Source organism: Nymphaea colorata, chromosome 6 (assembly GCF_008831285.2).
Source record: "Nymphaea colorata isolate Beijing-Zhang1983 chromosome 6, ASM883128v2, whole genome shotgun sequence".
Lineage (NCBI taxonomy): Eukaryota > Viridiplantae > Streptophyta > Magnoliopsida > Nymphaeales > Nymphaeaceae > Nymphaea > Nymphaea colorata.
Genome location: NC_045143.1, coordinates 5,396,051 through 5,417,289, shown reverse-complemented (window position 1 = coordinate 5,417,289; position 21,239 = coordinate 5,396,051). Strand labels below are relative to the sequence as shown.

Genomic DNA, 21,239 nt, shown 5'->3' with positions numbered 1-21,239 from the left:
ATTCGAACTCATCAAGGGGAGTTTAGTAGGTCAAGTTATGCAGCTATTGATATTCTTTATGCAAGCGAATGCAGATTATGGAAATTTTTCTTGGGATTACTCATTTAAGCTCTTTCAGATCATTCATCTTATGCAGTAACTAGATTTCGCATGTAGGGAACAATGTTGGAGATCAAATAGTTGGCTGAAACTGCTGGCAACAAAAACTGAAGACATAGCTTCGCGTGCTTGGCTTGTGAAAGAGAGACAGTGTACCCAACCATATGTTCGGAGGAGTATTTGAACACTTCAAAAAAGAAAAAGGAAAACTTTTCTCTCTCTTTCATTTTTACCTTTAGAAGAGCGAGATGTTTTTTTTTTTAAAAACAAACACATTTTGGTCTTTTCTATCGAACATTCAACTTGCATGTAGGCCATGAGCATATAAAACTTCTCTGCTAAAAAGCTTTGCTTGCACTTAACAAAATGACTTTCGTACTTAAAAAATAGCCTTCGTTAGCCAATTTGCAATAGCCACTATACTCATATAGTAATTAAATGTAAAGTTAATGCAAGTGAGTGTGCTGAGCCCTCTAACAGGTCTACTCATTTTATAAGAACAATTCTTCCCACCACCAATTTAAAGGATCCCTGGGAGTTCGAAATCCAAAGATATGGATCTTATAGCACACAACTGAAATAGAATTGACCGTCTAGTGCGCAGTGAGGCCTCAAGGGCTTTGCCTATCATAGGTCAGCTAATAAGCAAAAGGAAATAAGCAAAAGGAGATAGTTGACAGATTCCTTTGGCTTGAAAGAAGTTCTAATGAACTCGTTCTTGATGCTCATAAATAAATACACTTAAACTTGGCTACTCAAGTTCTCAACTCAGATAAATAACTTAAATTTGCATAGGAGTTCAAAAAAGGGGTAAAGGGGAAAGTTTCGGAGAAAATTTACTGTAATAAATATTTACTTTCTTTGATTGTCATTCAAAGGTTCGCCCTAAAATACAAAATAAATGCACTCAGAAACGCAACCATTTATGCAATCAAACACCACCTAAAACGATTTGTTGTTGGTAAAACCAAGCAACTAAAACTCACTTTAGATCTTAACTTTGGGATAACAAGTTAAAATCTTCAGATTAAAAGACTCGATTCTGTTGCCTTGCACTCGAACATATTGACGACCACGCAACGGAAATATATGTCGATACGATCTGGATTCTGGCCCATGCTTGTCGGCTGCAACAGAACCCAGGCTATATGCTTGGCGAGGATCTGTTCGTGGTCTGAGTGGAGAGGAGTTGCGTGGCCGAAGACTCAAGGGTCTATCCCATGTTTAACATCCTTCATGGTCAATCTCGGGGGACTCTCTCTCTCCCCTAATTTGGCTGACCCAACAACCAGCGTTTGATCTGTGAAGAAGTGGAGACGCAGACGGACGTGAACGAAATAAGCAAAAGTTGTTGGGGGTTCAGGAGCTGGTGGAAGATTCGTCATCACCTCCATCATCCTTTAAAAGGGAGTTATAAAACCTTCGTTCTCCCCTTTTATCCTTCAATCTCTCCATCTCTCTCTCTCTCTCTCTCCCTCCTGCTGGTACTATCTTCCTCCTACCATGGTGGTGAGATTGTGGAGATGGTACCAGAGGTGTCTCACCCAGTACCCGCTTAGGACGCAGGTCATAAGTTCTGGGATTCTTTGGGGAACTGGAGATGTTACGGCTCAGAAGGTCACCCATTTCACCAAGGCGCACAAACCTGATCAGGTGTGATTTGATCCCATTTGTTTCCTTTTCCTGGGTTTTGGGTTTGCAGTACTGGGTATCTCTAATTTCTTGATCATGAAATGATGCCAATTCGCTTGTTTCTTCTCCTTTCCCCCCTCTTCTTAGTAGTGCTCTTTTGTCCCCATCAGTTTTTGCTTTACAAGCATTAGTTGTTCTGTTGTTGTTGTTGGGGTTTATGTATTTGAAGATCACACTAATTAATAAAACTCTCTTCCTTTAATTACTTTGATTTTTTTTTTTTTTTGATGTAAGGATAATAGTCAGGACGTTGTATTTGAACCAGCACATATCTTTTTCTCCAAATCCCTTTTGGTTTCTTAATTTTAGTGAATATCGGGAAGGTTTTTCTTTCCATCGTCGTAGTAATGCGGAAGAAAAATTCTGATTCAAGTATTCACCGTAATGCTTCCTTTCCGTAAATTTCGAGCGTAAGGATATGGTCACTGTCGGTGGAACTAGGCATTAGGAGTTTCATACTTGTTGGTCACCGCCGCAACATTATCTTCGATAAGAAGGCTGGTGTGTTTGTGGTTGAAATTGGTGATGGATAACGCTGAGCCAAGGTCAGTATCCATCATCAACTGTAATAGCTTGCTACAGGGGCGCCTATCACCACGAACATTGACAAGGTGAGATATTGGACAGAAGATATTAGAACATTTGAGTAGTGAACAGAGCCTGAGAAGCTATAGTAGATGGAAATAGTTTTCTTTTGGTCTGTATGAGAAGATTTCTCTAGCTTTCTTTGTGCTGTACGATAAAAAACTAGCGAATGGGGACCATGCTAGCACAAATAGCTGCAGGCGATATTACTTGTAGCATTTATAGTTCATATGAATAGGCATATTTTGTCAACGATTTTTCTCTTTCTTTCCAAACGTAGTAGAACTGTAGAATCGTCTTGGCAAAACTCATCAAAGGGGCATTGGTCTCCCATCTGCTTTTTTGTAGGGCTAAATGCTGAATTACTATATAGGACTATAACCTTTTATGCATTTTTCTCTCTAACTTTCTATCGACTTCCTTTTTAAAATGATACTTCTTTCCCAGCTATGCGCTATTGCTTGTGTATTTGTCATTGTGTGTGTGTTGTGCATGTGCTGTTGAGCTGTCTATGCAGCTATGCTGGATCCTATGTCACATGGGCGCTGCAAATAAGCTACCACACTTAACATTCGAGTGCACGCCTTCCCCGAATCTGTTATGGGTGCAGCTTTTACTGATAGATGGTTATTATGCTTCATACTCATTCAAATGCATATGTTTCTTTTGTGTGTGTGTGTGTGTGTGTGTGTGTGTGTGTGTGTGTATATATATATATAACTATATTTTTTGTGTGTGTGTGTGGGGGGGGTGTATATATATATATATATATATATATATATATATATATATATATATATATATATATATATATATATATATATATATATATATATATATATATATATATATATATATATGTATGTACGTAAAGAAACGTATGCATTTGAATGAGTAGAAAGCATAATAACCAGCTATCATGTTTGAACAACCAACCCACCTAGGCAACCAGGTTTATCTCTCTCCTTATTCAATGTCATATACACATATGCAATGATACACTTGCACCCAATACTTCTGAAAGACAGTTTACCCTCACTCATTTGACATGGGCTGGATGACATTATATTATTTGTTTCCAACTTTCTGGAGACAAGGTGGAAATGTAGATTTGTGAATTAAAATTTATCTAACCTGTTCTCTGCCCCTAATGTATGTCCAGTCTCTGTGCCTAATATATTTCGATATGAACAGGAAAAGGCAGATTTTAGCATCAACTGGAAACGAGTGGCTGTAACTAGCATGTTTGGCTTTGCTTTTGTTGGACCAGTTGGCAATTACTGGTAGGTGTTGGTTTTTCTTCAGAAGCATGTAATTCTTAGAAAGCCACTTCTTTCTCAGTATGTAGTATGTACTCCGTTGGACAATGCAGTTCTACTAATTCCATTTCCTTGAATTAGTCAATGCATGATGTCGGTTGAGATAGATAAGGGTCTCTGTAGCTGTTTCGTTATGCAACATACTGGATGCTTCTCCATTCGTTACACAGTAAACTCAGTTAAGAAACTGTCCTATGCCTTCCAAACTGTTTAGTATGCCTTTATCCCAGTTGTTTTGTTGGCAGGACACTGTCTTTATTTCTCCATTTAAACTTGAGAAGCAGTAAAATTCAAGATTTAATTTTATCTCAATCAAGTCCAAACCACTGAGCTTTCATCTTTTCAAGATCCTATTGCAGTTGACTGCATGGAAGAGGTTGTTGATCTATTAGTCTCTTGGAATTCTGTTGGATCAATTTGGCCTTTCTGTCTAACTAGTGCTCAAATGACGTCCAAGTCATCTTGTTTCCTAAATTTGATGAATTTAAATGGTAAATGTCCCCACAAACATTACCATGGTTGTTCATCATGCTTCATGTATCTCCTAAGTTTTTACCGCAAGTAGTATCCTTGTAAGTTCAACCTTGTCAGGGGTCTGCAAAATGACAACTAAATGGACGTTTATATGCACATGTTGTTCTCATGTAGGAATTGCTTATTTGAAAGTTTCAACCTTGATTCTTTCAAACGCTTCAGTTCTGGCTGTTCTCCTTTCGTTGCTGCAGTTGAATCCATTGGCAGAAACACCATTTAATATCTATTGCTACTCCAATGAAAATAATCTCATAAATTTGTGCAATTCTTTCTCCAGGAGCTTTAACTTAGAAAGGTACAAGCTTCATTTGTTGCCATTGGTAGCATTCTAATTTTTTTCACATTATGCATTTACAGGTACGAAGCCTTGGACCGATTCATAAAATACAAACTTCGGTTGACACCCAACTCATTACGTTTCGTTACTGCAAAACTGACTCTTGATGGGCTTATTTTTGGGCCATTAGATTTATTGCTTTTTTTCTCATATATGGGAGTCTCCATGGGGAAAAGCATTGACCAGGTGAAGGAAGATGTGAAAAGAGATTTTGTGCCAGCATTTGTTCTGGGAGGTGCTGTCTGGCCACTTGCACAGACAGCAAACTTCCGTTATGTTCCAGTTAGATACCAACTCCTGTATGTCAATGTGTTCTGCTTGCTGGACAGTGCATTCTTGTCGTGGGTTGAGCAGCAAGAAGACGCACCTTGGAAACAGTACATTAATTCCTTCCTTCCTTTGAAAGAAGAGGAAGGACATAGCTGATAGTGCTTTTATTCTTACCTTTCTGCTTCTGAAGTATGTCAATGATTTCCTTCACAACACATTCATGAACTCGTGAAAACATTGATGGATGTAATTATCAAAAGTTTCTTTTCAAGGATTTAATTCCATGTGTTCCATATTAATCTACAGGCCAAGCTACATTTTACATATGCGTTCTTTTGATATTGCATTTATTTCAAAGCAGTGCTTCTGTCGAATTGAAAATTGTAAAAGGTACGCCTTGACTTTGTTCGCTCCAATTCGACCTCTAGCAAAAAGCAGAAAGCTGGAACCCATTAAAATCTCACAATGTTGCTGAATAGTATCATTCCAATTCTGTCTTGGTGGGGGAGGGCATTGTTGAAATAACCTTTCTACTTTTGATGTTTAGAACTGGTTAGGTCATTCGACCTTGGCAGTTGACAAGGAATAAATATTAAAAGCTTGTAAAGTTTGGTTTTTGTGTTTTTTTAATCAAAATAACTGGTCCTCCCATGCCATCCCATCAGTTTGTCTTATCACCTTATGGCATTAGAGGGCAATGCGTAAAAGGTGCCTCCATCGATAGGGGGAGGGCAGTTTCCATGCCTCCCCTCTCATGCCATGACACAGGAATTGCTCTCCTGTGACACCAGACACGAATACTTTTAAGCATTCACAATTTAGTCTAATGTATATGACTGTTACTTTTAATTTTCAAAATTATTTTTATTTAATCCTCGTTCTACGTTTGGAATTTGGATTGGTCAATACCAACCAATCTCACATTTGCCCACCAAAAAAACGGGTTTAATATAAAAAGTCTCAGGCACCCCGAGCTTCCAGTAGGTTCCACCATTAAATGTTCTGCCCTCTTTTCGAGTTCCAAGCATTAGGTGCTCTTCTTAAGCATTTCTTAAAACCAGCATCCCTTTCTCGTAAAACAGCGGCTTTTTTAGACTTTTGCAGGAAAGATCTCGCGCAACTTATGCTGCAAAAGAAGCCCGTATATTTTCTTAAACACAGGCGTTTTTTCCGGACATACCCGCAGAGAGCTTACCCTTCATATCAAATGAGACCGACTTTCAGCTTTGATAACTCCGAGTGGATCCTATTCTACAGTTTTTTGCCTTTGTTTCATCATCTAACAAAGAGTAACAGATTAATTTTTCATGCAACGCTTGTAAAAAGGGGAGGGTGAGGATCGCATTCATATGAAAAAATTGTCATATAACATAGAGCTAACCAGTGCATAAAGTTGGCGGTGGTCTGGCTTTTGTCGTCTGAAACTAGCACATGGTAGAGCCACATCGCACGTGTAAGAGAGAGAGAGAGAGTAATTGAACAGAATATTTGACATAAGTAGACAGAAGTATACGACACAAAAAATACAAAAAAATACTGAACTAAGACGCGAAGTAACAAGGACTGAGACTGGATTCAAGAAATTGAAGACAGCAATAATCCGGCTTCTAGAACACCAATATACACACAGTTTACATCCCAGATACATGAACATCATCACAAATATTGGAACATTATTACTCCACAAATAAATGAAAGAACTGCAGCTGCACTTTTATCATATCATCTGCCTTAACATTCACATCCAGTCGATCTTTGCTGCCTTCCCCCAGCAACATCAATGGTGTCAGGAAGATATCTACATGATTGCGTAATCAGAAATGAGTGACAGTGCTCAGCAATGGCTTCAAGAAAAATAATGAAACTTCAAGTAATTCGGTAGCAGTCATTAATTAAGACAAACAAACGAAAAACAGAAAGTTCTCATTTAATGATAAATGTCATTGCTAGTATCAGAAGGCAAGGAATTTCACAATAAAATGGACGATTAGCAGCAGAAACAGGTGGTAGGACAAAAGGCAGTGAAAAACATGTGGGAAAAGCAAGAGAAAAACAAAGGAATTTTACCAATCCTCCAATTTATAAAAATACCAAGAACTAGCAGCATAAAAACTTTTGAATGTCAAAACATATTAGCAAGCACGTATCGCCAATACCATGAAAGTGCAACCTTAATAATTTCAATGATGATTTCTGGCTGATCAAACAGGAATTAAATAATAGACAATGATGTACTACTCACATTTCTTCTTCAGGCTCATTCTTTAGTGCATTTTTTGCTATACACTGGAAAGCAGCCTCTACATTGAAACCTTCCTTGGCAGAGGTCTCAAAATAAGGAATGTTGCCCTTGGAAGCACACCATGCTCTCGCCTTTTTCTCAGACACCTAAAACAGAAACGTGTCAGCTGTACAAACATGAAAAGGTGAAACACCAAGGTGTTGAATCCATCAGTATGTAGTGGTCGTAAGCTGTGCTGCCTAGGCAGTAAGCACAGAAATACTTACCACCCGGCTGTTCCCACCATCCACGTCAATCTTGTTGCCCAATACCACAAATGGGAAATTTTCTGGATCAGAAGGGCTTGCCTGAAAATGTAGTTAAATGCAACAATTGAGTCATGCAGCCCTCAAGCCTAGGAATGACAGCATGAGTACCACTTACCTGAATAAGAAACTCTTCACGCCAGTTGTTCAAATTATCAAATGACTTCGTCACATTTACATCATATACAAGGACACAACAATCTGCTCCCCGGTAGAAAGCCACTCCAAGACTCTGAAATCGTTCCTGACCTGCTGTATCCCATATCTACAAATATTCCATGCTTTAAAAAAGTTATGATCTGCAAGCAACAACAAAATTTTCCTATGCAAATCCATTTTCAGTATAAATGGGTTGCACAAAACACCAAAAGAAAGAAAGAAATGAACAAGTAAAATAACAGACTTACAGGAAGAACACAAAACAAGAGTTCCTAATAGAATGGGCAGCTATGACGTGCACAACAAAAAGCAGCACCCAGATATTTTGTTGTCCAAGGAAACTACTAGAATCACAATTTTCATAAAATCTGCCACTGGAAGCAATCACATTAGAATGAATTTGGAATGGTCAGACATAATTAAGACCCAAACGGAACCATGAAAAAGCATATATATGCACTTCACTTCCTACTTCCAGAGATGGGGTGAGCCAGTTCTTGAGCTTGAAGCACTCAATGCCCATGCAGCATCACATACAAACCATAAAAAGGCATATGTGTGCACTAACTCTCCAGTTCCAAAGATGGGACACCATAGCCTTTTTGTAGTTAAAGTGAGCCAGTTCTTGAGTTTGAAGTACTCAATACCTATAGCTACATGTGCAAAAAGGTCCACCTCTTCGTCATTTCAAAGAAGTGATGACAACCTAAACCTTGCCAGATATGTGAGACATTGTATTTCAATGTAGAAGCAAGAGCTAGAGTACTACATGTATTGACTACACTCCATGCTAAACAGATGCAGAAAGATACTGAAAGAATATTCATGACACTTTTAATGTTCCAATAAAAGTGGCTAAATGAAATTGTTTGTTATGACCACATTTTGCTATAATCTGCACAAGCATGAATAATCATACCATCAAGACTGAGCTAGCCATGGTAGAATAGGCATAGAATGCACCATAAAGGAAAAAGCCCTGATTTGAAAAGGCAGATAAACATGGCAAGGCATATCTCGTCCAGACGAGAGTGAGAAAATGGATCAAATCAAATAACAGAACCAGGGAGCATTCAATGGTTGATTTGGTTATTCATGTATACAGAAGAATACAAAAAGTTGATTAGATGCTGGAAATCTTAACAACCTAAAAGCATGTTTGAGTAAAGACAGAATTCAAAAATAAGCAGCAAACGTGGACTCCTCAAAGAGTAACCAATTATAAAGGAGAAGAACTAGTATACATGTGTGTAAACATGTGCTATATTGTAAGTTAGCTACCACAGAGTCACAGACCTCTTAGGATTGCAGCACATAGCTTTCTGCCACTTATATGCACCATTTTTGCTTTGCATGTGTGTTATTGCCCATTAGAATGGATGTCAACAACATGAATGACTGCCCTTCTTTTCTTATATTCTTTCTGTCATTTGCAGTTTTTTCATTTAACAAAAAAATGTTTGGGACCACGTTGTACTAATAATGCAGTTCCTGTAAGCCTCCCACTAATTATAATAACACAGCTAAAATAAAAATTAGACTACATGCTGCATGTTTAGATTTACACATATATGTATTAGAGAGAGTGCACACTTGTCGAAATTGGTGAACTGGCAACCCTTACCAGTTCATACATCAGGAAAGCTAACAGGATCCTGCCACACTATAGATTCACAAGATTACATAACTCCCACTTCATGGAAAACATAAAACGCAAAGATGGGGCCCTGTTTCTATTCAACCATATCAATTTCATTACCAAACTAAAGAATCATGATTATTGATTTTAAGCATTCTTGTCATGACCAAGTCATATATTGTATATATTATAATGGATGAAGCATGTAAACTTGCAGCATAAAGTTTGTGAAGGTCAGAAAGTTTTTGTTTCTTTCTCTGAAACAGAAATCTATTTCCTAATCACACTGCTAATACAATTGAAGCACAAGCACATCGTGGTAGCTTATCCTAAAAGTCATGATCTTCTTTCACAATTTTAGTATTATGTATTCTCAGTCAACAACAATCTAGTGTAACATCTACACGGCATTTATCTTGACAGTGACAGGCGTTTACATTTACCACGCCACGCTCATAACAGCAGAATTTCTTATCGACATATATCAGCATTGAACATAAACTGCATACAACACCAAGCATCCTATATGGCTTGCCAACCCAACGAAACAAGAAACACTCCCCAAATGTGCACCATTTAGACAGTCAGGCTATTTATAACATGTAAATTTAGAAGAAAAGGTAGCGAGTTATTAAGGAGGACGCAGAAACCAATTAGGGATTGTTTAAGCAAAAAAGAAGGATGTCCACGAGCATATTCAAGGATGCGAATTAAATGATGAAAGAAGAGTCTCACCTGCAAGGTGAACAGCCTATCTTCAAATTGAACTTCTTTTGTCAAGAAATCAGCGCCAATGGTCGCTTTGTACTGGTTGCTAAATTTTCGGTTCACATATCTAATAAAGTAATCTCAAGGCAAACCAATCATACCCAAAACGTCTTACTGCTTTAGAAAAGACAGACAACCTAATCCTACCGAATCTAGTATCAAATCATGACAACAGATCCGTCAAAATGATAGAAAAAATTGAAAACCCTTCTAAAGATTTCACCACAAAGTCGAAATCATCGTATTAAAGGATACTGATTCATGAGAGACGTCTTCCCGACCCTGCCATGAATCACAAAGAATGGAGCAGCAAGAAAAAAAAAAAGATTAGCCGGTTTCCCTTGAAGGGGAACAGACAAAGTCGAACAACAGAAACTATTACAATTAAATTTCCCCAAAAGAATCACGAGAAACAAAAGAAAACAGATGGGTGCAACCGGAATCAGACGTAAGATATACAATTCCACTGGAAGAAAGAGGAACAGGGAAAGAGAGGTACCCGCTATCGCCGAGGATGATGACCTTGAGAAGCATACGCCTACGGGCCGACATTATTGCTTCAGGTGGGGGTAGGAGGGGCGAGGGGGCGGGAGAGAACCGAGAGAAAGAGAACGGCGACCAAAGATTGGTGGAGAACCTCTCTCTCTCTCTCTCTCTCTCTCTCTCTCTCTCTCTCTGTGTGCGTACAAGCAATCAAAGAAGCAAAAACAATTCTATATGAGAGCAAGAAGGACGGCCGATTATCTTCCCCTCGTTCTTTCCAGTTTATGGAGGACTTTTGTGCTACCAAATATCGGCGCTCCCTTCGGAACAAATATGCGTATTTTGAACGGCTCCATCAGACAATTTGTAATTACATGAATCACTATGTTAGAAGCCATTTTTCAAAAAGGCCAAGGATGTATAAAATTAATTAAAAATCATAAAACATTTTTTAAAATAGTAAAAAGTCCAAATATTGCACTCTCAACTTGGGTATAAAATTAAATCGGTTTTGGCATTTATTCAAAATTTCGTAGTTATTATAGCAACACTAGTCCTATCTCCTTGAGGACTTTTATGAATTAGGAAGGGAAGGAGATCTGAGGCAAATAGGATCAAAGCGGGACTAACTTTTGATTTGAGAAGAATTTGCAATCAAAGGAGATACAATTTTGGGGCAATAAGCTTGTCATTTTATGAACATACTTCTTGCTTAATTCAAGTTAAATGAACCAAAAAGCGGCTTTTGGAAAATTTACCTCGTATATTGAGCACTTAAATGTAAAATTCTAACAGCTGGGTGGTAATTTGTATGTAATTCCATTGCTGGACAGCTTTGCATAAATTTTTCTAGAACTGTTTTGTACCCATATTATTTTTGCAGCATTCAAAAAACACACTTTGGCAACACGTTCCCGCTTTATTCTTCTTCATGTATATTCTTTGGTTCCCCTGCAGAAGAACTGAACAGTTGACGGAAGAATTGCTTTTTTGCATATAGTTATTTTCAGCTATTTATTAATGCTATATACTGTCTAATGCTTATGCCATATATTCTCATATTGGTTTGAATGTGTTCTCCTTTTCTTTTTCTTCTAAAAAATAATTTAATTCTGTTTTAAAATCCCGTCTAATTGGAGTATCTATTACAGAGTATAAGGGCGTAAGCATTTTTCTTCTTTTTTGTTTTCAACAGCTCAGTTCAGTCGACCAGTTTCATTCAGAACAGGTTCCTTAGAAATTGTAATCGCTACTCCCGGTGCTTCCACTTATCTCTTTCATCCTTTCCACTGAAAAGTATGCGATCCTTTGATCTCCCCCCGTTCACTTCCTCGCTTGGTCGACACTATGAGGTATAAAATGTTGCAGAACTCATCAGGAAACAGGAAATCCCTGTTCTTTGCAATGTAAAATGCCACCAGCAGTGAATTTTAGTGTTCATAATGCGACTTGTTGTTGCAAACTGTTTACTCGAAATCCACATCTTTGAGTTGAAATATTATACGATCAACTCCGCAGAATATCATAATTAGAAGCTAGAGGTGCCCAAAGAAACTTTCTCGAATATCAAAATTTTCAAACATTAGGCGGCCATTAGAAGTTATGCATAACTCCTTTTATAGCTGCTTGGATCAAATTTACGTGAAGATAGGCCCATATCATGCAGACATATATTGGAAATATTTACATTGAGAATTGCCAACTTCGGCAGGTGGCGGTACCAGCGCCTTGTGTTAAACTTACCTGGGGAAGGGTTCGAGGGCTGGTATCCGAAAGCGGCGGAGGAAAATAGAAACTTCTGGTTATTCCCCTTTCATGATTGACCTTTTGATAACAGAATCTGGGTTCTCAAGCCCTGTTATTTTCTATTGTTACATGTTTGAAATTGTCCTTTTAAAGATTCCAAGTAATCTTGTCACGTATCATTCATTTTCCATTATTCTTTACAATTTTATAAATTTCTTATTTTTAATTATTTTCCTTTTATTGTTAAAAATGTAAATAATGCTGCTTTTCACGGATTCGTCAGCAACCTGACCAATTCAATGCCATTTCCAATGTTCATGCCGTTCTCAGACGTCCAAATGATCATAAGACTGCGAGCCGAAACAATCCTTTCACCAGTTGCCAGTTACTAAGCAGACAAACTATGTTGGTTGAGCATTTCTTTCGATTCTCCACAGAATCAGACAGAGAAGCACCACCCACAGAACCACCAGCTCCTTGCTGTCTGGGTAAAAGGAACAGAAAAGACAAAAAAACAAGTACAACCAGATCGTTGCTGTCTATTCCTAAAAAGGGAAACAGCCAGGGTAAGCCCAACCTGGCTTTACAATATATGACATGGCCCGTGAGCTATCATATCCACATGGACAGCTGTTCCTCGTGAAACAGAACACTCGCTGGGACAGACCTGTTAACACCCTAAGACCCCAAAATGGATTTTCAGAGAACATTCTCATTCGTAGGAATTCATCCTCTACAGAATTCAGAAGAGACAGGTTTCAATGGCTTTCTACCCATTTAGACATTCAAATTTGACGGTTTTCAGCCTCCATGTGCAACTAACACGGAAATAAAATATTAATTGGATTTGATTTACAAAAACTCGCCCTTCAGATTACATGTGCATGAAGACGATTCCAAGACTATTAAATTTAACAATTTGCAGGCTACAAGTTCCATCATGAGAAAAAGAATACATGTCAGAACCGTCCCCCTCAAAAGCAAATAATAATTTGATACATATGAATCAAGAAGAACAAAACAAACCAACCCATATGAAAGTTTCGGTCCCACCAACTACTTCCATCTATTCAACCTTCAAATTGCCGCAAAAGCGATAAAACAAAACCGAGAAAAAGATTAAAAAAAGAAAGAAAAACGGAATGAATTTTATACACAAAATATTCATCAGAACCATGTGCTTTCGCCTTAACCACGATTTTGTTTCTTCATACCCTCCATCTCCATTTCTCGAGTTTGTTGGCCTTCACTGCTTGATGTTGATGGGTTTAGTCCATACTCACTGGTTGGCACACTCATTCCGGTGAAACCTTCACCTTGGCCAAACGCCATCTGCCTGAACCTCCTGAGGTCTTCATTGTACTGGCCTGAATCATAGTCAGAGCTCCCATAAGAGCCGTATACTGTGCTATGTCCAGGTCTAACTCCTTCATTCAGATCTTCAAGCGATACATCGCCTTCTAAGGCTCGGACAATCTGACCCAGTTTATTTTGGTTTCAGAAGCAGACAAACTTGATGCAGCAATGGCAACAGAATACATACATCATGTATGAGACACGGTGCAGAAAAACATACCTGACTCATCCGGGGTCTTCTTCTTGCAGAATGTCGCACTGCTGCGGCAGCACAGGCAACCATATGTGCCATTTCACTGATGTTGTAATTGTTGTGCAACTTGGGATCTGCCAATGCTTCAAAGTTACGTTCATCCAGTGACCTTGTAAGTAAAGGCCTTGCCTGAAGGACGAGGTAAATTTTCAGCTATCTGACATTATTACAATCCAAAAATAAACGCTGGCAAGACACTGACCCAGTCCACCAGGCTATCATCCACGAATGACTGGGAAGCATCATATGGTCGGCGTCCAGTAATCAGCTCCAAAAGCATGACACCAAAAGAAAATACATCGGATTTCTCTGTAAGTTTCCCACTGGAAGCATATTCTGGAGCAAGGTACCTGCCAAATTGTAAAGTTCATTAAACAAGCAAACGGTCAGATGATGGCAGTTTTGAGGAACATCATGGCCTTCCTCGAGCTCAAAAGTGTTGAATATTTCATTTCTTTAAACAACTTGGAGAAATGTATTTAACTTTACAGCCCAAATAAAAACATGTCAAAAGGCACTAATATTTTCCTACACAGGATTTCCTGCTTTGCATGCTTTATAGTTCTCAAGACAAGTTGATAAACAGAAAATGGTGAACATCATGAAGGCATGACTAGGAACCAACTCTCAGGACAAATTTATCATGCAATGGCGGCACTAAGATCCCTTAGCAGGCTGTAAGGGAATCCTAGTACAAGAAGAATATACGACAAAAATGAAGATATTGAAGAGTCAATTTAAGCATAAGGATGTGAATGCCTTTGCATGAACATCTAAGCATGCATGCTTATACATGCAACCAAACTCCATCAGTCATAACATCTTATTGCATAAAATAACCTTACCCAAATGTTCCCATAACTCGAGTAGAAACATGAGTGTTGTTATCCGCAGAAAGCTTAGCAAGTCCAAAGTCGGCAACCTTCAGTAAAGACAAGAAAAGGGATGAGAGACAGGAGAGATACTGCACATTCAGTTATATGCCGGAAAAAGAAAAGCACTTTTCCTAGCTTTTAGAAGAAGAATAGAATGGTAACAACTCGAATCTTGGTTGATCCATCAAGCACATTCTATAGGCCAGGGCTATTTTCACTTTCTCTTGTTTTGTCTTTTTCTCGTCCTCCCTCCTTCCTATTCTATTTCTGACAAGTTACACAGCCCAAATACTACATGTCTCAAAAGATATATCAGAATATTAAATTTTATCAAGAATTTTCATCTACATTAAGAATTTACATAGATAAAGGTATCTCATCTGACCTTCGCTTCAAATTTGAAATCAAGAAGTATATTTGCTGCCTTAATGTCACGGTGAATTATACGAGGATGACCTGCGGATGGAAATCTTCATTAGAGAAGAACTTTCGCAAGTATATTACTAGCAGATATTAGTATTATGTGCTGCAACTGCCTCATTTAACTCAATGATCTGAGCAACTCACAGTCCTCATGGAGATAAGCAAGTCCTCTTGCAGCCCCTAGTGCAATTTTCAGTCGTGTTGTCCAATCCATTGTTGGCTGACTCTTTTCTGCAGCAATAACAACACAAAGCAACAAAATTATTTTGAAGCATGATCATCAAACTGAAATGTCATAAACAAATCGGGTGAAAAAAGACAAAATTATCATCTTTTTTGTTATGAAAAATGTAAATGCAATATATCCTTGCAAAGAGGATAAATTTTTATCAGCAAATAAAGAGACGGAATTATTTCTCATGCATCAGTTGAAGGGAGAATGAGAAATGATTTTCATGCATACCAAAATGAAAAAACATAAGAATTGCAATACAGAATTACCATGCAAATGGAATTCAAGTGTGTTGTTGGGCACAAACTCATAAACAAGCAGCCTCTGGGTGCCACTAATACAGTAACCGACCAAAGAAACTAGATGTTTATGATGCACCCGGCTAATTATCTCCACCTCGGCCTGGAATTCACGTTCGCCTTGTCCACTGCCAGATTTCAGCTGTTTAATAGCAACTTCCTTTCCATTGGGAAGAATTCCCTTGTGCACGTAACCAAAACCACCTTGACCAAGGAGGTTCTCTGGTGAAAAGCCATTTGTTGCAATTGCCAGTTCTTCATATGTAAAGGTGCTTTTAGAAAAACCCAATGCAAGACCAGGTGATGGTGGACGATGTGGTGGTGCATCTGACCCTGAGTACATGGAACCAGAGCCTCCAGTACTACCGATGACAGGTGGTGGTGGTGGTGGTGGAGGAGGTGAAGGAGGTTGTGGCGGTCGCGAAGCAACTGCTGGGGGTGGTGCAGGAGGATGTGAAATCTTGATCACATTATCTGACGGAGGAGGAGCTGTATTCTGCCAACTTTGAGCATATCCACCATAAGGCCCATCTGAACCAGCTGCAAACGAAAGGACAATATAAACTATGTCTCCAAGATAACAAAACTCCACAACCAGGTAGCGAAGCAAATTTAATTGTATAGTTTGACTAGTATTTGGGAAAAAAAGGGTGAGGCAAACAACAATACCATACAAAATTAATATTCAGTGCAAACATACAAGAGTTGAAGTAAACCAAAAATAACGCATAATTTGAACATTTAGTTAGAAAAACAAATGGTACCATATGCTTATCAAGGAGAAGCAGTAGGCATCGCTATCAATGAGAAGCAAAATCTGCTAACGAGACAGCTTAGTCGCAAGGCATAATAAATGGTACCTGAAATCCTTTAACAGTTCCAAATTTCCAATCAGCTAAAATCTTGGTTCATCGTATTTAAAAAATCTGAACTGTCAAACAGTAACTTCACGTAGAAGAGAATTTGTTTGTCACTACACAGAAGAAGGAACTTCTGGGATCCCTCAACAACAACAACAATGTAACTTGGGGATTTCTCCAACGAATTAGCCACAGAAGCATGGTAGGTCCATATCCACGTCTTCGAACAAATTGTACCACTCTAGCCTTGAAGGCAGAATAGACTAAGTTTCGCTCTTAGAAGGAATCTGCAAATTACAGGATCAGTTGAGTTCAAAAGCAGCAGCAAAACGAAAACGGTGTCATGACTCTTATCATACTTACAATATGTCAACATTCTCCAGGACCCTTCCTTGCAGTTATACATGGATACCACAGCAGTCCATAGGAAATGATACGGGAAAATGGTAGATCACATTATTCGAGAAACTCACAAATTCACGGTCTTATGTCCAGCCACCAAAAGTTTCACAAAATCTATACGGAAGCGCCAAAAGACAAAGACAAGTTCCAGGGGCAAGTTAAGCAACGTAACGAAAAGGAAAAACAAGTCTGCTCTTTGAGGATTCAAAGCCTTCTCATGATGGCCTTTGACAGTACGAAGGCTCAATCAGACAACCCATAAATTCGTAGGCTTGTGCTTGTTGTATCAGAACACACGCGAAATGGCGCGTTCTTCTCCTTCTAAACCAGGCAATTCACCTATGAACAAGTCGCTTCCGCCTAAATCTTTGAGAAGAACTCATCGCGATCTACCAGGAGAGAAACCTCAGAAAAAGTAACCAGAAACCCAAAAAACCCCTCCTTTTCTCACTTAAGAGTTTACGCTTTTATGACATTGACGCTTAAAACATGATCAAACGAAGAAATCCATCAAAACCAAAACCAGATGTAACGACGTACCACTTTCTGCTATGATCTTCACATACAAACATTTACATGGACAGAAGAAAAGAGAAGAAGTGCTTGAGAACAAAACCTTTATCCGGATACGAAGGAGGGGGAGGTGGCCGAAGCTGCCCTTGATATCTCCCGCTGTCCTCTCTCCGGCGCTTCTTCTTCCTACAGCAGATACAAAGCACGCTGACAAAGACGAGAATGAGAGCAGCTGCGACCGCAATTCCGGCGATCACGGGGACTGACACAGATCCGGAGGAAGAAGAAGAAGAAGAAGAAGAAGGTGGAGGAGGAGGGGATTTGGTAGTTTGTGTAGACGGAGTCGTCGTGGACGGAGTAGTCGGTGTAGAGGTAGTGGAGGACGGAGGGGGAGGCGGAGACGGGGTAGAAGGAGGGCTACCAGGCGGGGGAGTTAAGGACGGAGACGACGGAGGAGGCGCGGACGGCGTTGCTGGAGAGGAGGGAGGAGGGGAAGAGGAAGGCGGCGGGGACGTGGAGTTGGGAGGAGGAGGAGAGGAAGCAGGGGCTGAGGGAGGAGAAGAGGAAGCGGGGGCTGAAGGAGGTGGAGGCGGGCTCGATGCAGGAGAAACCGCGGGTGGAGGGGTGGCCATCCCTAACGATGATGCTCACACCTCCGTGCTTGCTCGCCGGTGACTCTCCGGCGCCCCTTTCCTTTTTCCCTTTAGTCGCTAAAAAGGCAGAGAGAGAGTGTGTGTCCGCGTCTGAGTCTCGTGCAGGAGGAGGAGGATTGGGGAGAGAGAGCGGCGGGCTCCTCCACTGGCTCACCCACAGTGTTGAGCTCTCTCTCTCTCTCTCTCTCTCTTATGAGCTTTGCCGTAATCGAAAGCGTTTGTTTTAATTCTCTTCTTCTCTTTCAAAACATTACAGGAACCCCCTTGTTTTTTATTAATTAACATAAACGCACTCAACTTTCACTCACTTTTCTTTTTAATGCTAAAATTACCTATAGATAAGAAGTAAAAGGAAAAAAAGATCAATCCTGAGTCTAGCCATGTTTATAGCATCAACGGTGAGCCTCTTTTTGTAAAATTTTATTTGTTTATTACTTCCTGCCGGAGCCTTTTTCCTGCTCCCATTATTAAGATTCTTTCTCTCTCGTCCCGAAATCTACGGTCGCCGTCTCCGGCATGGAGTTGGGACCGCGTGTGGGGCCCATGCTCGTGCTCGGTGGCGGGAATTCCGGCTGACCGGAGAAGACCTTCGCTCCGATTCATCTCAGTAAATTTTGTTTATAAAGATTTCATTTCTCCGTTCGGACACCGTTGTTCAAGGCGATCCTGCTTTTTGATAACTTTACATAAAGTGTCTGAGACCGGAACATGACTGTGTCCGAGCTGGACCCCACCGAAGTCATGCGCCGAACAAGTATTTTGAGTTGCTTGAAAATATTTAAATAGCACATTAGGTCTAACTACGACATAATATATATCTATTATGTACACATATAATTTGATTAACCAGTTAATGGTAGCTGAAATATGCTTGCTTATGAATATGATTTGCATTATTGATTTTATGGAAAATCCATAGATTTTCCTCATTGAAGTTGTAAATGCAATATTTATATGTGTGCGCCATGGATAGGACTTTTTCCCTGGGGGGGCACTGGTATGTGCATCACATATATCTGGATAAAGGGTCCAGCTAACCTCATAGCATTGGAGTTTTTGATTGGTTAATTTGGGCAGTTGCCCACACGGCAAACACATGGCTCTGCTATTGATATGATCACAAAAGTTTTTGCAAATATTCTTCAAAAAATGTGATGAATGAATAAGCAGACAGACATGAATATTACATTAGTTGAATTTATCATTTACCTTTTCTTTCTAAGCAAGTCGTATAGGTCACGATTGATTTATATAGTTTTTTATGTTGAGTTGACGTGTTCATATAAAGTTTCTTCCCTGGTAGATTAATTCAAGCATCTAAATATAAAAAGCTTTCCTATCTAATACATTAAAACTAGTAATTTCCAAGAGCTGAGCTAAGCTAAACGAACGACTGAGGTGCTGAACTCACTTCCTATTTTGCCAGCGTAAGAGAGAGGCCTCAGGCTTCTCATTAACGCGATAGTTCTTCGGCAAAATGTCAAAGAATTTATCGTAACAAGTACATGAACGATACAGATACAAATCAATTAAAAAATTTACCTTTCTTGGTCCAAATTAACTTAATCGGATGGTGAAAGGAGAGGCTGCCCCAAGGTCAACTGAAAAATTATTAATTATATAATTAGTGTTCCTTCAAAAAAAAAAAAAAAAAAAATTGGCTCCGCCCCTGCTAGGATTTTCTCAAAGCCTTAGCTGTGCAAGTATGTTGGTAAAAGCTTTTTCCTTTTTTTGAAAATATGCTTTTTAACATTTAATCCTAAAAAATATTTTATAATTCTAAAGTACCCTAGTAACAACAATTGAGTGTGTTGTATGTCCTAGTGTCACATATGGAGGCATGTGATTGTGGGGTCATCCTATTTGGTTGTGAACTCCCCTTGTTAAGCATAAGCTTTATTTTTGAATTACCATGATTCATGACATAAGGAAATTGTTTTTCAACAAAGTTTTGTCAATTCTGATGTGTCAACTCTCTTTCTCTCTCTCTCTCTCTATATATATATATATATATATATATATATATATGAGAAAATTGAATGGTGTTTCTACCTTTTTAGAATCACTCAACCATCTAATATGCATTGTTCAATCCAACATAATATACAGTTAAGAGAAAAATAAGGAAAAAAATGTAATAGACATGTTTGTCATCTAATATTGGTTTACAATTTTTTTCTCTTTGTTTTTTCTCTCAATCATCAATGGACCACCTTAGTTAGATGGTTGTATCACTCGAAATAACTAAAGTTATTGTTCACTCACTTTACATATATATAAAGTCTACGTGTGTACATGGTCGATGCTATTTACCTCTAAGAGAAGAGGCCCATCCAGAGATAAATATACTCCTTTAGATGCTCCATTTCATAAATTGAAAGACAAAATTGTTTGTATTTAAAAATCATTATAGAGATGCAGCCTAAAATTGACTTGAGTCAGGTGCATCTTTCTGTTGTCTGCTTCTATTTAGTCTCCAAAGAGGATGCTTGATTAGTGTTCTTGAAAGAGTGAGAACGACGACATACCGTTATGCTATTCATGAATTAGAGTTAACATGTTCTCTCGAAACAGGTTGTGAATTGGTCTTGCGTTTACTTAGATTGATGCAGACATGTGGTTCTGCTGTCCGCATTTGCATATGTGAGCGAACGATAAATTTGTCCCAAAGATTTGAGTAGATTCATAGAATACTAAAACTCAACATTCATTGAATCTTTCCCAACTTTTATGATAGATTCATGAAATCCTCTGTCAAATACCTATTCGAATATCTCCAAACCTACTTCAACTTAAAGTAAAGGGTTTTAAATGATGCCCCTACCCAGATATGTGTGGAGCTGTTGTCTTCTTTTTCGTTTGATGTTGTACTGTATTCAAAGCAGACTGCCTTCTTCCAATGGCAAGTTACCATTACTTTTCAAGCAAAAATACAAAAATTTCAGAAGATATGAGTAAGGGTCAATTTGGATACAGCCAAACCCTTAACTCAAGCTTATTTGGAGCGGCTACTTGAAACAAAAATATTAATTGTAAAAACATCTGGCAATAAATATCATAAGTTTAGGTATAACTAATAGACAGCTAAAGTATATATATATATATATATATATATTATTGATTAATGACAGCTTTTGGGAGCATCTTTCGGCCCTTGTTGTCAACAAGTGAAAACAGGAAGGTTGTAGTGCCCAC

General features: G+C 38.8%; 3 protein-coding genes across 4 annotated transcripts; 1 reads left to right on the top strand and 2 right to left on the bottom strand.

Moving 5' to 3' along the window:
- The first annotated feature begins 1,233 nt into the window (after positions 1–1,233).
- On the top strand, positions 1,234–5,139 carry LOC116256894 (protein SYM1-like). Its single transcript, XM_031633433.2, has 3 exons — positions 1,234–1,752; positions 3,571–3,659; positions 4,587–5,139. The coding sequence occupies exons 1-3, from the start codon at positions 1,603–1,605 to the stop codon at positions 4,990–4,992; spliced, it is 645 nt and encodes a 214-aa protein (XP_031489293.1). The 5' UTR covers positions 1,234–1,602; the 3' UTR covers positions 4,993–5,139.
- Positions 5,140–6,290: 1,151 nt separating this feature from the next.
- LOC116256699 (ras-related protein Rab7-like) lies at positions 6,291–10,723 on the bottom strand. Its single transcript, XM_031633116.2, has 7 exons — positions 10,449–10,723; positions 10,205–10,231; positions 9,917–10,016; positions 7,502–7,648; positions 7,345–7,425; positions 7,079–7,224; positions 6,291–6,634 (listed from the first exon to the last, which is right to left on the bottom strand). The coding sequence occupies exons 1-7, from the start codon at positions 10,499–10,501 to the stop codon at positions 6,568–6,570; spliced, it is 621 nt and encodes a 206-aa protein (XP_031488976.1). The 5' UTR covers positions 10,502–10,723; the 3' UTR covers positions 6,291–6,567.
- Positions 10,724–13,059: 2,336 nt separating this feature from the next.
- Positions 13,060–18,241, bottom strand: LOC116256213 (proline-rich receptor-like protein kinase PERK1). 2 transcript variants are annotated; one of them, XM_031632501.2, is made up of 8 exons: positions 17,495–18,241; positions 15,587–16,156; positions 15,230–15,316; positions 15,048–15,118; positions 14,633–14,709; positions 13,990–14,137; positions 13,755–13,916; positions 13,060–13,654 (listed from the first exon to the last, which is right to left on the bottom strand). In XM_031632501.2, exons 1-8 carry the CDS (start codon positions 18,021–18,023, stop codon positions 13,367–13,369), a joined length of 1,932 nt encoding a protein of 643 aa, XP_031488361.1. In that variant the 5' UTR covers positions 18,024–18,241; the 3' UTR covers positions 13,060–13,366. The 2 variants fall into 2 exon arrangements, with proteins under 2 accessions (XP_031488361.1, XP_031488362.1); XM_031632502.2 differs by having other exon boundaries at positions 15,737–16,156.
- Between the last annotated feature and the right edge of the window lie 2,998 nt (positions 18,242–21,239).

What these genes read in the sequence shown, in the direction of transcription:
- LOC116256894 (XM_031633433.2), top strand. Translation starts at nt 1,603, where the DNA reads ATGGTGGTGAGATTGTGGAGATGGTACCAGAGGTGTCTCACCCAGTAC. An exon ending in AGGCGCACAAACCTGATCAG is followed by an intron (nt 1,753 to 3,570) that starts GTGTGATTTGAT and finishes CGATATGAACAG; the next exon opens with GAAAAGGCAGATTTTAGCAT. An exon ending in GGACCAGTTGGCAATTACTG is followed by an intron (nt 3,660 to 4,586) that starts GTAGGTGTTGGT and finishes ATGCATTTACAG; the next exon opens with GTACGAAGCCTTGGACCGAT.
- LOC116256699 (XM_031633116.2), bottom strand. Translation starts at nt 10,501, where the DNA reads ATGTCGGCCCGTAGGCGTATGCTTCTCAAGGTCATCATCCTCGGCGAT. An exon ending in ATCATCCTCGGCGATAGCGG is followed by an intron (nt 10,232 to 10,448) that starts GTACCTCTCTTT and finishes GATTCATGGCAG; the next exon opens with GGTCGGGAAGACGTCTCTCA. An exon ending in GTGAAGAGTTTCTTATTCAG is followed by an intron (nt 7,426 to 7,501) that starts GTAAGTGGTACT and finishes CTACATTTTCAG; the next exon opens with GCAAGCCCTTCTGATCCAGA.
- LOC116256213 (XM_031632501.2), bottom strand. Translation starts at nt 18,023, where the DNA reads ATGGCCACCCCTCCACCCGCGGTTTCTCCTGCATCGAGCCCGCCTCCA. An exon ending in ACTTGAATTCCATTTGCATG is followed by an intron (nt 15,317 to 15,586) that starts GTAATTCTGTAT and finishes TTATTGCTGCAG; the next exon opens with AAAAGAGTCAGCCAACAATG. An exon ending in CGAGTTATGGGAACATTTGG is followed by an intron (nt 14,138 to 14,632) that starts GTAAGGTTATTT and finishes ACAATTTGGCAG; the next exon opens with GTACCTTGCTCCAGAATATG.